This window comes from Pristiophorus japonicus, chromosome 7, assembly GCF_044704955.1.
Source record: "Pristiophorus japonicus isolate sPriJap1 chromosome 7, sPriJap1.hap1, whole genome shotgun sequence".
NCBI classification, from domain to species: Eukaryota; Metazoa; Chordata; class Chondrichthyes; family Pristiophoridae; genus Pristiophorus; species Pristiophorus japonicus.
The window spans coordinates 9,371,739-9,386,937 of record NC_091983.1 but is presented as its reverse complement, the minus strand read 5'-3'; the positions used below and the strand labels follow the sequence as shown (position 1 = coordinate 9,386,937).

Here is a 15,199-nt window from a genome sequence, read left to right as displayed (position 1 = left end):
CAAGGTATCAGTTTGATTGTTTGGAAACATAATAAAATATTAAATGAGTGTCGACATAGTATCAACGAGAACATAACCTGAGATGTAGACCTGACCTGAGCTTGACCTGATTCATACTCAGTATAGTGCCCTGTGACTTAGCTCACTAATGTCATTTACTGCAGGATGTGAATGGGAGTAGGGGGCCCATGGCCAGAGTACCGGCCACATCCAAGGAGCAAAGTACTCACTTAGTACATCATCTATGTCCTCTGCCTCCACAAGAAGATCTCCTTTCTGGTCCATAATTGGACCCACCCTTCCTTTGAATGTTTATATGTTTATAAAAGACTTTTATGTTAGCCGCTAATCTATTCTCATCCTCTGTTATTCCCTTTTTTAGATCTCCTCTGTAATTTCTAAATTCAGCTTGGTTCTCTACTGTATTATAAACCTTACAATTGTCATAAGCCTTCTTTTTGTTTCTCATTTTAACCTCTATATCTTTGGTCATCCAGGGGGTTGTAGCTTTCGATGCCCTGTCTTTCCTTTCCCCCTCTATGATTCTATGGGGCTGAAATTTCCCCGTCCCTTAAGGCCTGTTACCGCCAGAAATCGCCGGCCGTGCTGCGGAGAGCAATGGCCGCCATTTTGAAAATTCCACTCCTGTGATATCCCGGCAGTGACCCGCTCCCCCCACGACCGCTCCGCTGCTGCCGATCCATCCTACATGCGCCATCAGAGCGCGCACCACCGATGTTTCCCCCCCGATGGCGAAATTCCACAAAAGAAATCTTGCTGCTGCCACTCGGTGCAGTGTACTGTGCTTGGAGCACTTGCAAAATGGCGGTGCGGCTGTCATTAAAGGGGAGGACCTACTGTTGCGGCTGCCATCTTTTTTTTTTTGTCAGCCGACTGCCCTAGGGTTCGACCGGGCTGCCAACAGGCAACCTAACAGCCCCTCTTGGATGCCAGGCTGCTGGCCCGGCCAAAACCCTTGCTGGTGGCCCAGTGGACCAAATTTAAAGAATCGCACTGATCACCCCTTTAAGTGAAGGGAAGATTCGTGGTGACGCGGCACCATGATGACATCATCAGCGCTACGCTGATGACCGACAGCGGCGGACACTCCGCCCGCCCACCAACTTCCGCCCCCTAGTGTGTCTGCTGGAAAAAAAAGCCCAAGAGCGAAATTTCGGTCAAGAGGCCACTGCATCAACCGCGCTGGTAAAAACAGTCAAGACACGGTAGGTATGTCGCATTTACAGCAATTTCGGCCCCTATGATTTTTAGTCATTCTTGTCATATATTTAATTATTTTCAACAAACCAAAACTTCACCGAGATCTATTTTTTTCTTTGATTAATTACCATTTTATCTTCAGACCGAGTAATGTTCAGTCGTTCTTATCATTATACGATTCTTTTCAACAAATGTACTTAGTTCACTGAGATAAAGCTTTTTCTTTCATGGATTACTTTTTTTTCCCTCATAGCTAGTCATTTTTCGTGGTTCTTCTCACATTTTGATCGTTTTCAACAAAAGTACACTCAGCTATTTCACCGCGAATTCTCCGGCACCACCCCCATATCCAAGGAGGATTGGAAGATTGTGGCCAGAGCCTCTGTAATTCCCACCCTTACTTCCCTCAGTAACCTAGGATGCATTCCTTTCGGACCGGGTGACTTTTCAACTTTGTGGGCTGCCTACGTTTTAAGTACCTCCTTTTTATCTATTTTTATCCAATCCAATAATGCTACTGCCTCCTTCTTTACTGCTACATTGGCAGCATCCTCTTCTCTAGTGAAGAAAGGTGCAAAGTACTTCACCATGCTCTCTGCCTCCACAAGGTGATCTTTTTAGTCCCTAGTCTGCCCCATCCTTCCTTTAACTGCTCTTTTATTATTTGTATGTTTACACAAAAAACCTTTTAGGTTCCCTGCTAAATTGTTCTCATTTTTTATTTTTTTATTTATGCATTCATGGGATGTGGGCATTGCTGGCAAGACCAGCATTTACTGCAATCCCTAATTGCCCTTGAAAAGGTGGTGGTGAGCTGCCTTCTACAACTAAGTGGCTTGCTTGGCCATTTCAGAGGGCATTGCTGGGGTCTGAGGTCACGTATAGGCCAGACCGGGTAAGGATGACAGATTTCCTTCCCTAAAGGACATTAGTGAACCAGATGGGCTTTTATGACAATCCGGTAGTTTCTTGGTCACCTTTACTGATACGAGCTTTTTATTCCAAATTTATTTAATTAACTGAATTTAAATTTCCCAGCTGCCATTTGAACTCTCTTCTCCGGATCATTAATCCAGACCTCTGGATTACTAGTCTAGTAACATAACCACTATGCTACAGTACCCCCTAATAGTGAACATTTGAAAAGTACTTCATTGGCTACATCCATTCTCTGAGCTCCTCGTAATTCCCTTTTTTAAGCGCTCCTCTGTCATTTCTATATTCAGCTGGTTAATGAAGTCAGGAAAAAAATCTAAAGTTGACATGGAAAGTAAATTTTATTAAACATGTTTACATAACTTGAGTCTGAAGTTCATTTAAAAGCACAGGAGAGTGTTTAGACAACTGCTGCGGTTCGAAAGATACCATCCAATCAGCTGAATTTGGCCACAATAGAACCTAATGGTGTCGTAAACCAGTGTTTCAATTCTTCCTGCTCAGCAGGTCGAGCAGCAATCTATCTCATCCACCCTGTTGGACAACAGATAAATTAAAGAGCTGGACGATTTAAATGAGACAACTCACTCTGTGCAGGCAGAATACCTAGAAGTCAAAATTTTGTGTATACACAATGCTTATAACATCTGTTACAGCCCCACACAGTAAGAACCGACACCAAAATCAATAGGGTGCTTTTTCTGTACTACATCAGCAATTATTTTCCAGATAAGGTACAAAAAAATCTTTCAATAGACATTCACCACCAGATCTGAGCCTAGTTATAAATCAGCAAAAATGTCTATAACAGAAATGAATGGCTTTGATTTCTTAGTTATTTCTTTATAATAATTAACAAGCAAACTGTACAAGTACATGCAACATACAAGCTGGTCTATGTGGAACTAACACACATATTAATTAACTCCTGTGTTGTTTCCCCCCCCCCCACCCCACCCCACCCTCCCTACAAAATGTGCATGCAGCAATTGAACAGTTCCAGAGGCATGCTGCTCCACATCAGTGATCAGAAAATCAAAATGGCCTGTGAGAGCAGGAGGAGGAAGTAGTAGAATCATTGCACCTGCATGGACATAAATACACAAGGGATTTCAAGGCCAATGGGACTTAAGGAAAAATGATTTTTTTTTAAAAAAAAGCAAATCGAAAGTTTGCTTTTCTTTCAAAAAGTAATACATCTCACTGTAAAAAAATCAAGCATTGTGCTTGCAGTAATTCCGAAATAATGTAAACTGAAGTCAGATTAAAAAACACTAACGTGTGCAGGAAATTTCAACCGGAATTTCCAGCAATTATCAAACAACTTGTATCATGCTCTATCCAGGGCAAAATCAGAGCGTCTTGTGACACACGATCAGGAAAAATCCCAGGTACAGCTCAAACGGCTTATGCTAAATCCATTATTGGTCAACACTTTGGGAAGTCAAATGTACAATTTTATACAGAATTGATCTCAACGGGTTTGTAATTATAGGAAGAGAATTGCATCGCAAGGAACAGTGCCACATTCTCTGCCGAATATCAAGACTGAAGCTGCTTTTCACAGTCCCCAGCACCGATTGCAGTTCCAAAACTTTTTTTTTTCATGCAAAACATCGGAAAACATAAAAAATATTAATTCATAATGCAAACGTATGCCTGTTTTACAAAGAGGAAAACAATGGCAATTGTGTGGCAAATGACAAACAACGCTCGCGAAAGTCTTTGCTTAGAAATATAATGGGCGCTGCTCAAATCTGAATCTCAAACTTCAGTTACTTATTTCTGTCGCTAACTCACAATGACTGGGAGCCAGTGATAGCCACACGCTGGCATTATCTGCACTAAAGTCTGTAGCTGTTGGAACACCTTTTGTGATACTCACAGAGATACGCAGCAGCCCTTCATGAAAGGGACGATGGGAAGGGTCTCTGTCAGCATCAGGAGGGGCAGTTGCAGGGATTTAACTAGGTTTCAGTACAACAGACAGCAGTGGAAGAAGTGTGTGCAGAGAAACAAAATGTAACACCAGTAAGGTAACACTGTTTATAGTTTCTATAGAAATGTTACTGAACAATTCCATTTTTTTCTGAGTCTGATACCCTTTCCAGTTTGTTGCTATATATTTTTAAATATTTTTTTAGGTTAGAGCACTGGTCTCATTCATTTAGCCTCTTACACATAATCAGTGATTCTCACCGATACCTCAGTTTCCATTCAGCATTTAATGTAGTGCGTGTCTGCCAATTCATGCCAGCATACATACATAAATACATACACACATATGCATGTACTTTTTAGGATTTATGAAGCCCTATTATTTTTTTTGAAACAGTACTATTGGCAAAACAAGAGTGATTGTCTGGCTCCAGCAGTGATTTGATCATATTTGTGGTCAGCTTCTGACCTTTGTCCTGTTTGCTGATTCTGTTTGTTGGAAGTCACTATGACCTAATACAGGCAGGTCCAGTCGAACTCTCAAGAGATGATTGGGAAGCTCTGCGAGTAAGGGGCGTCAAGGTGGGGTCCACCAATGAAGACGTTGGAAACAGTTTGTACCAGCCAATCACCATGCTGGATAGGTCAAGCTCTTCCAATAGGATCTGTGCCACTCCCATGAAACATTTGTGGTCCATTCGACCATAATCTCCCCAGACTATCACCTATAAAGAAACAAAGAGAGGAGATTAGTATGCATACTGTGTAGTGAATTGCACTTGAATGACTGTGACAGATATCTTGCAGTAACTTTCCAACAATCATATAGTCACAGAATTCTTTCGGAGGCCTGTATTTAGGTCGTTGTGAATAAACATGACCACGGTGTGCATATTACCGCCATCATAAATAAGCCAGACATGGCTACAAATACTCCACTGACCTCGAGTAGCAAGGATGTCATTTAAATAGTTTAATTTACTGCTGTCAAGATTCAAGAAATTGCCACCCTGAAATAATGAAAGGATATCGGGACTAGAGATAAATTCGGGTCATTTGTGCTCCCCCCGTTAGTGGAAGCAAACGATTTTTTGTCTGAGCGACGCTGCTAACAACTCCCACTAAATTTGGCAGGGGGTTTAGACGTAGTGCTAACCCATAACGCCCCGCTCTGCTGGCAATGATGTGGCAATGGCAGCACCGTGTGCAGTGCCCCGGACCCTAAATTGGGTATTGCCCCCTGAAGCTGCGCCCAGCGATGACAGGGGGCGGGTACCGAGCGGCCGGCTGTTTGCAGGGCGCAAGTTAAAGGGGAGGTATGGGCCAATACAAAAAAAAATGAAGCCGATTTTGCCGAGCGCCCCCGTTGGCGCTTTGAACGCGGGGTCCGTGCCGCGATCGGTCTACCCGCTACTCTGCTTGCGTGCCGGGCTATTGGTGCAGCAGCCTCGCTTCCCTGGTCCAGGGAGGCCCCTTTCATTACTGCAGCAATTGCAGCTTGGGACCTTCCCTTTAATTAAGGGAAGAGCCCCCCCCTACGCGGCAGTGATCCTTCAGACACACACCAGGTTTCCCAGTCGAGCCCACACAGTGTCGGAAATCACAGCTGTAATTGCATTCACGGGTGCCCTCTAAGATCAGGACTCCAATGTAGTGTTGACGTCATTTGAATGTTCCAACAATAAACTAAACAACTGGGGAGCTAAAGTCCAGCCTGGGATTCAGGGGGTTGGAGGCATCAAAGTCTGATCCAAAGTCACTTACTGGGGATATCTGTGTTCACTGTCCTTGATGTGGCTCTGGGGGCAGTGGGTACATTGCAAATAAACATAACATTTAGGACAGAATGTTCAGCGAGCATGCATAAGGGAGGGCAAAGGAGTGGGCACCACCCAAACATGTCTTGTGAAATAGTTTCAGTAGTTCACTGCGGCACTGACCAACACTGACCTGTAAGACTTTGCCCTGTGGGCTTTCTTCAAAGAGTAATGACTGTTGATAGAGTGGATCAAGTGTTTTCCGTGCAATTTTTGTCTTCTTTTTGGCTATGCACACACCATTCTCCAGCAGGTACACTTTGACATAAGGAGCTGTAAAATGACGAAAATAAAAATTGAAGAAATGCCCCCATCAGATTTTTCTCTCTTTTTCAATGTTTACTTTGACAACATCACAGGTGACCTGATCCCAAGGGAGTAATTGTCAGCTTCGGCGCCTGGGTGGTAATCGGGTGAAGCAGATTGCCTGTTTGTTGTAGAACCCGCCTGATTTTCGTCCCATTGATTTCAAAGATCGGGCCGGTTCCATCATGGGCGGGAGTTGCACTCCGCCAACCTGGCGGCGAAGCTGAAAGTGATCAAGTCTCTATTAGCGCAGCACTGTAAGTAGCAATGAACACGACTGTTAGATTTTCTTTCCTTTCCAGCTTGACAGTAGAGTGGGTAAGAGCCTGACACCTGCCAGGAGACGATCAGAAGCCTTCTATTACAGGTGCGCACCAGCATCTAAAGCTCATTCACACATTGCTGGACTCCAATCTTCAATATTGCAGCCTTAAAGCATGATAACTAAAAAGCACCAGCACTTCCCACAAAATTATCAGGATCATTAATGAACTGTGATTGAAATTCATTCTGTGACTGTTGCTTGCAAACACCGGGAGCCTGAAATTTACTGAGGGTTCCACTGGTCTTTTAAAAAAATGTATTCATCAGTGGACATCACTGACAAGGCCAGCATTTATTGCCCATCCCCAATTGCCCTGGAGAAAGTGGTGGTGAGCCGCCTTATTGAACCGCTGAAGTTCGTGTGGTGAATTTCGGTCGGGAGTTCCAGGATTTTGATCAAATCGGTCAAATGCTGCCTTGATGTCAAGGGCAGTCACTCTCATCTCACCTCTGGAATTCAGCTCTCTTGCCCATGTTTGGACCAAGGCTGTAATGAGGTCTGAAGCCAAGTGATCCTGGCGGAACCCAAACTGAGCATTGGTGAGCAGGTTATTGGTGAGTATGTAATGAAATCTAGGCTGACACTCAGTGCTGCACTGTCAGAGGTGCCGTTTTTCGGATGGGGCGTTAAACCGAGGCCCCGTCTGCTCTCTCAAGTGGACATAAAAGATGCCATGGCACTATTTCGAAGAAGAGCAGGGGAGTTATCCCCGGTGTCCTGGTCAATATTTATCCCTCAATCAACATAACAAAACAAAACAGATTATCTGGTCATTATCACATTGCTGTTTGTGGGAGCTTGCTCTGCGCAAATTGGCTGCCGCGTTTCCCACATTACAACAGTGACAACACTCCAAGTACTTCATTGGCTGTAAAATGCTTTGAGACATCCGGTGGTCATGAAAGGCGCTATATAAATACAAGTCTTTCTTTTCTTTTTATGTGCTGCTTGATAGCACTGTCAACAGCACCTTCCATCACTTTGCTGAGAGGGCAGTATATGGCCAGATTGGATTTGTTCTCCTTTTTTTGTGGACAGGATATACCTGGGCAATTTTACACTTTGTTAGGTAGATTGCTAGTGTTTTACCTGTGCTGGAACAGCTTGGTTTCAGGACTTCAGGACAGATTTGGTAAACAATATATGGAGAGACACCGTGATCTTATGAGGACTGCTGCTCTTTTAGGGTGATAAAGCATCTTATTTTATGGACTATAAAAACAGCGATGATTTAGTAGGCTCTGATAACCCCATGATTAGCTCCCCTCACGTGTGAGCTGGTGGATAGCTGCTGGTAAGTGCATTCCAACGAGAGTCAGTGGGGGGCTAAATTCGATAGCCCCCGAAAATGGGCCTTCGTCTCGCGATGGGGGATTAACCCGTGCCCATTGAGACCGATACAGGCAGCATGTAAACTTTGTGCAGTCTAGCTGAACGCATTGCTGAGTGGCTGCATGTTGCAGCAGGGTCTTACATTCATGCAAGGTTAGCTTGCATGCACTGAAAGCGAACCTGCACTACTTAAAGCCAGCCTGCACTTCTTAAAGGGAAGGTGCATTCTGGCTGCAATAGGCGCTGGAAGTGGCTGGGGAAGACATTCTGATCAGGAAGATGATGTACTAATGGCACAACAGGGGAGAGAGTGGGCTTCAAGATTTTCCGACGCAGCACTGGAGGCCTTGGTGCAGGAAGTGGACAGGAGGAGAAAGGTTCTGTATAGACAGGGTGCCAGGAGGCCCTCAAGACACACAGCGAGAAGGCAATGGGAGCAGTTAGCCATCGCAGTCAATGCCAGCAGTGTAGCCCCAAGGACCTGGATGTAGCGCCACCAGAAGTTCAATCAGCTTACACGAGAGGTCAAGGTCAGTGAATTAATCTTCAAATGCCATATCCTTACAACTGAACCACTAGGCTGAAGAACCGAAAAAAAAAGGTAAGTGAACATTTTAATACTTTTTTTCAACAGCGACTTACCTGGGTGGGGTCCCCTGAAGGTCTTTGGAAACTTTTTTTATTTTTTACTGTTTTATTTCCAGCTCTTCGACCCTCCGTAGGCCTGACCAGCCTCCAGCCGGCGATCCACCCCCATTCTGCCGCCCACAGGAATCTGGGAGCTCGGCGGGCGGGAGCTCACTTACGCCACTCGGACGTCCGCTGACGGTTCCCGGCGGGTCTCCCCTCCTGCCCGCTCCGGCCCACCCCGAAAGGAGGAATGTCGGCGGGAGTGGGCGGCAGTGGGTGGTGAGGTGCTGAAAATCGGCCCCATAGTGTATGAATATTAGAATAAGTATTCCTTTGTAGAATCTCTTATATGAATAGTTTGCACTCATTTAGTATATGAGTTTATTATTGTGAAACATTATATTCAAAATAAATCCTGTCCTCAGGGGGATTAAGGTGTATGGAGTGCTTCATTGAATGTCTCGAACTAAACTAGAAATGGCGTAAAAGAGGTAAAGAGGTCACTCCTCAATTTCTACAATGTGCTCCCAGCGGGTAAGATTCCTTGCTGGAAGCATAATTTTTTAATAAACTGGTCCTTGAATGTCAGCAGACTGTTAAAATTGTGGGGTTTGGAGGACATCACAGTCAAACCCGAACCTGTTCTCGTCCAATTTACAGTGTGTTTTCCAGCAGGAGTCCCTGAATAGTAACCAGAATGTCAATCCCTGATTATTTTCCCCTTCCATAGCCCATGAAGCTTATTATAGCACCCCAATACTGTCCTGACTGATGCCAGTACGACAAGATCAAACCTCAGCCATTGTTGGTCTGTCTGAATGAGCATCACACGAGTTGGTGCACGACACACCCTTCAGGGCACTTCTGCAAACAAATGTGTAAAAACAATCTCGAGCAGTCCTTTAGACTTTGGTAAATTCCCTATTTGAAATATCTAGCCTTTTTCTAAAGTCATCAGTTGCTAAACTTCCCAGATACTCAGTTATCTGGCGTGTCCTTCCATGAAAACTCCTCCAAAAATGTCCGTAAAGTGGTTAATTTGTGCCCCATCCACCTCGTGCTTCTCTACCGTCACTCATCTCAAAGCCCCTCGCACACTAAAATGCCCTGGACATGCTGCGTCCAGCCAATCTAAGTCTAGAGCATCCCAAAGATCAAAAGACAAAAAGAGATGCGCTGTTTAAATTACCAGGGAGTGACTTGGAGCCTGCTTTTTGATTGAGTCCTCGGGCTCGAATTACTTCAACTTCCAGCTTCCCCTTCCGGTCCATCATCCCAATCTGTATGTCACCTGAGGAAACAAAGAAAATTGAAAGTTTTTAAAAAAGTACAAAATGCATCGGCCGTAAGAGATCCCAGTTCTCGTTCACAGGGGCCAAAAAAAAAGCATTAGTTTGCTGAGAAAAACAGGAAAATGGGGCTGTTTAAAATCAGCCTGAGACACACCTAAATTCAGCACAAGCAAAAGGGCCAAATGGCCCCTCCTGTACTCAAATCTGTAAGTTTCTTAACCCACAGTGATGCAGGAAGAGATGAGTCACAGCATCTTACAGTGAAATAACACTTACTATCAAAGGGATATTGTTAATACAAAAGCAAAATACTGTGGATGTTGGAAATCTGAAATAGAAACAGAAAATGCTGAGATCACCCAGCAGGTCAGGCAGCATCTGTGGCGAGAGAAACAGAGTTAACATGTCAGGTCGATGAGCTTTCAGCAGAACATTAGTAATATACTGATACCAGTACAATAATGATTACAGTTACTCTATGGGCAACGCAGCAAAGTCTAAAAGATAATGAAAGTCTCAACAACAGAGCCCTTTATTAAATTAAACAAAAACAAAATACTGAGAATGCTGGAGTTTTGAAACAAAAACAGGAAAAATAAATTACTGGAAATGCTGCAACACACAAGGCAAAGTGTAGCATTGTTGTACTCCAGCTAAAGTCCATGGCAGAAGCCTGGAGCAGATCACTGATCACCCTGAACAGATCACCTTTCACCCTGAACAGATCACCTTTCACCCTGAACAGATCGCTGTTCACCCTGGAGCAGATCACTGATCACCCTGGAGCAGATCACCGTTCACCCTGGAGCAGATCACCGATCACCCTGGAGCAGATCACCGTTCACCCTGGAGCAGATCACCGATCACCCTGGAGAAGATCACCGATCACCCTGGAGCAGATCACTGATCACCCTGGAGCAGATCGCCTTTCACCCCGGAGCAGATCACTGATCACCCTGGAGCAGATCACCGATTACCCTGGAGCAGATCACTGATCACCCCGGAGCAGATCACTGTTCACCCCGGAGCAGATCACTGTTCACCCCGGAGCAGATCGCCTTTCACCCCGGAGCAGATCGCCGTTGACCCTGGAGCAGATCACTGATCACCCCGGAGCAGATCGCCTTTCACCCTGGAGCAGATCGCCTTTCACCCTGGAGCAGATCACCGTTCACCCTGGAGCAGATCACGGATCACCCTGGAGCAGATCGCCTTTCACCCTGGAGCAGATCACTGATCACCCTGGAGCAGATCGCCTTTCACCCTGGAGCAGATCACCGTTCACCCTGGAGCAGATCACTGATCACCCTGGAGCAGATCACTGATCACCCTGGAGCAGATCACTGATCACCCTGAAGCAGATCGCAGTTCACCCTGGAGCAGATCGCCGTTCACCCTGGAGCAGATCACCATTCACCCTGGAGCAGATCACCGATCACCCTGGAGCAGATCACTGATCACCCCGGAGCAGATCACTGATCACCCAGGAGCAGATCGCCGATCACCCTGGAGCAGATCGCTGATCACCCTGGAGCAGATCGCCTTTCACCCTGGAGCAGATCGCCGTACACTGTGAACAGATCACCGTTCACCCTGGAGCAGATCACTGATCACCCCGGAGCAGATCGCCTTTCACCCTGGAGCAGATCGCTGATCACCCTGGAGCAGATCGCCTTTCACCCTGGAGCAGATCGCCGTACACTGTGAACAGATCACCGTTCACCCTGGAGCAGATCACTGATCACCCCGGAGCAGATCACTGATCACCCTGGAGCAGATCGCCTTTCACCCTGGAGCAGATCGCTGATCACCCTGGAGCAGATCGCTGATCACCCTGGAGCAGATCGCCTTTCACCCTGGAGCAGATCACCGTTCACCCTGGAGCAGATCACTGATCACCCCGGAGCAGATCACTGTTCACCCCGGAGCAGATCACTGTTCACCCCGGAGCAGATCGCCTTTCACCCCGGAGCAGATCGCCGTTGACCCTGGAGCAGATCACTGATCACCCCGGAGCAGATCACTGATCACCCTGGAGCAGATCGCCTTTCACCCTGGAGCAGATCACCGTTCACCCTGGAGCAGATCACGGATCACCCTGGAGCAGATCGCCTTTCACCCTGGAGCAGATCACTGATCACCCTGGAGCAGATCGCCTTTCACCCTGGAGCAGATCACCGTTCACCCTGGAGCAGATCACTGATCACCCTGGAGCAGATCACTGATCACCCTGGAGCAGATCACCGATTACCCTGGAGCAGATCACTGATCACCCCGGAGCAGATCACTGTTCACCCCGGAGCAGATCACTGTTCACCCCGGAGCAGATCGCCTTTCACCCCGGAGCAGATCGCCGTTGACCCTGGAGCAGATCACTGATCACCCCGGAGCAGATCACTGATCACCCTGGAGCAGATCGCCTTTCACCCTGGAGCAGATCGCTGATCACCCTGGAGCAGATCGCTGATCACCCTGGAGCAGATCGCCTTTCACCCTGGAGCAGATCACCGTTCACCCTGGAGCAGATCACGGATCACCCTGGAGCAGATCGCCTTTCACCCTGGAGCAGATCACTGATCACCCTGGAGCAGATCGCCTTTCACCCTGGAGCAGATCACCGTTCACCCTGGAGCAGATCACTGATCACCCTGGAGCAGATCACTGATCACCCTGGAGCAGATCACTGATCACCCTGAAGCAGATCGCAGTTCACCCTGGAGCAGATCGCCGTTCACCCTGGAGCAGATCACCATTCACCCTGGAGCAGATCACCGATCACCCTGGAGCAGATCACTGATCACCCCGGAGCAGATCACTGATCACCCAGGAGCAGATCGCCGATCACCCTGGAGCAGATCGCTGATCACCCTGGAGCAGATCGCCTTTCACCCTGGAGCAGATCGCCGTACACTGTGAACAGATCACCGTTCACCCTGGAGCAGATCACTGATCACCCCGGAGCAGATCGCCTTTCACCCTGGAGCAGATCGCTGATCACCCTGGAGCAGATCGCCTTTCACCCTGGAGCAGATCGCCATACACTGTGAACAGATCACCGTTCACCCTGGAGCAGATCACTGATCACCCCGGAGCAGATCACTGATCACCCTGGAGCAGATCGCCTTTCACCCTGGAGCAGATCGCTGATCACCCTGGAGCAGATCGCTGATCACCCTGGAGCAGATCGCCTTTCACCCTGGAGCAGATCACCGTTCACCCTGGAGCAGATCACTGATCACCCTGGAGCAGATCGCCTTTCACCCTGGAGCAGATCACTGATCACCCTGGAGCAGATCACTGATCACCCTGGAGCAGATCGCCGTTCACCCTGGAGCAGATCACCGTTCACCCTGGAGAAGATCAGCGATCACCCCGGAGCAGATCACCGATCACCCTGGAGCAGATCACTGATCACCCTGGAGCAGATCACTGATCACCCTGAAGCAGATCGCAGTTCACCCTGGAGCAGATCGCCGTTCACCCTGGAGCAGATCACCATTCACCCTGGAGCAGATCACCGATCACCCTGGAGCAGATCACCGATCACCCCGGAGCAGATCACCGATCACCCTGGAGCAGATCGCTGATCACCCTGGAGCAGATCGCCTTTCACCCTGGAGCAGATCGCCGTACACTGTGAACAGATCACCGTTCACCCTGGAGCAGATCACCGTTCACCCTGGAGCAGATCACCGTTCATCGTGAACAGATCACCATTCACCCTGATCAGAGCACCTTTCACCCTGGAATCATTGAAAGCTGTGCCTTCACCTGCATAGGCCCTAGGCTCTGGAATTCCCACCCTAAACCTCTACACCTCTCTCTCTCATCCGATAAGCCTGCCTTAAAACCTACCTCTTTGACCAAGCTTTTGGCTACCAGTACAGTTGAATCTCCCTTATCTAGAACCCTCGGGACCTGGCTTGTTCCGGATAAAGGATTTTTCTGGACGAGGGTGTCACGTTAAATTGGATGGTGCAGGTACTGAGCAAGGGGATATCGGGGCTGGCTTGGGGCTGGGAGTGCGGGGTCAGGCCAGCGATTGCGGGAGTCGGCAGCGAGGAAGGACTTCAATTTGTTCATGTTGGAGTTCTGTGCATGTGCCACCCGGTGGCCCGGAATGGTTACGGATGAGGGAGTTCCGGATAAGGGAGTTCCGGATAAGGGAGGTTCAATCTGTACTAATATCTCCTTATGTAGCTTGGTGTCACATCTTATTTGGTAACACTCCTGTGAAGCGCCTTGGATCGTTTTATTACAGTAAAGGTGTGCATCAATTAAACTTCGTGTTGTTGAAATGCAGTCACTGGGTGGAGATTGTTCAAAACACATTTTATGAGAATCTCTACATCTGACATACTTTCATTCCATCACTTTGGGCTGGATTTCAAGGGGTTGAAGGACAGTGGCCTATTTCATAGAGACATTTAACAATTTGTATGTACAATATAATGGGCAGTATACAACTTGCTTTAACAGATAAAAGTGTTCCAAGGCACCTCAATCAACTAAAAATAAGAACTTCTACACTGACCATATAAAAATGTTTTTTGTAAAATGTAACTGGAGCTTCGACAACAGAAATGTTTCATACTAATATGATTTCAGGGAAGGGATCACTTTAAACAAGAGAAAATACTGTGCATCTTCAGAATCAAAGTTCTTCAACATACATTAGTAATCACAATTGTTGTTAAAGAAGAAGCTACTTCCCAGAAATAAACCCTTGTTTAGTTAGATTTTTTAGAAAGGCATTACTAACTGATCTTTTTTCACCTTGATTCTGTCAATCCTGGATTTATTGTTCTTTGATGAAGTAACAGAGAGGGTTGATGAGGATAGGATGCAATGTTCCCTCTAATTCTTTTGGCACTGCGCGGCCCCTTTAAGGAGTTGCATGGGCCATTCAAACTACCACTCATACGTAGTTTTTGCATTGACAAACCAGTAAGCTGTCTGCACGGGTTTCCTGGAGCACTGCGCAGCCACGCAGCATAAAGGGAACATTGGTAGTGTGACTGATGTTGTGCATATGGACTTGCAAAAGGCGTTTGACAGGGTACCACAGCATGGATTTGTATGCAAAATTACAGCCCATGCAATTAAAGGGGCAGCAGCAGCACGGATATGAAATTGGCTGAGAGACAGAAGGCGGAGAGTAGTGGTGAACAGTTGTTTTCCAGACTGGAGGGAGGTTTACAATGATGTTCCCTCAGGGGTCAGTATTAGGATCACTGCTCTTTTTGATACATATTAATGATCTGGACTTGGGTATACAGGGCATAATTTCAAAGTTTACAGATGACACGAAACTCGAAAATGAAGTAAACAATGAGGAGAAGAGCAACAGATTTCAGGAGGACACAGAGACTGGTGAAATGGGCAGGCACATGGCAGATGAA

At 46.8% G+C, this 15,199-nt stretch overlaps 1 protein-coding gene across 29 annotated transcripts in view; it reads right to left on the bottom strand.

Moving 5' to 3' along the window:
• Nucleotides 1–3,361: 3,361 nt before the first annotated feature.
• rims1a (regulating synaptic membrane exocytosis 1a) overlaps nt 3,362–15,199 on the bottom strand; it is a 908,397-nt gene continuing 896,559 nt past the window's right edge. For all 29 annotated transcript variants that reach the window (XM_070884742.1, XM_070884748.1, XM_070884749.1 and 26 more), the window contains 3 exons: nt 9,695–9,796; nt 6,046–6,185; nt 3,362–4,820 (listed from right to left, as the gene is read on the bottom strand). In XM_070884742.1, the coding sequence (XP_070740843.1) occupies nt 4,602–4,820; nt 6,046–6,185; nt 9,695–9,796 (461 nt within the window). In that variant the 3' untranslated portion in view covers nt 3,362–4,601. The remainder of the gene's footprint in view (nt 4,821–6,045; nt 6,186–9,694; nt 9,797–15,199) is intronic.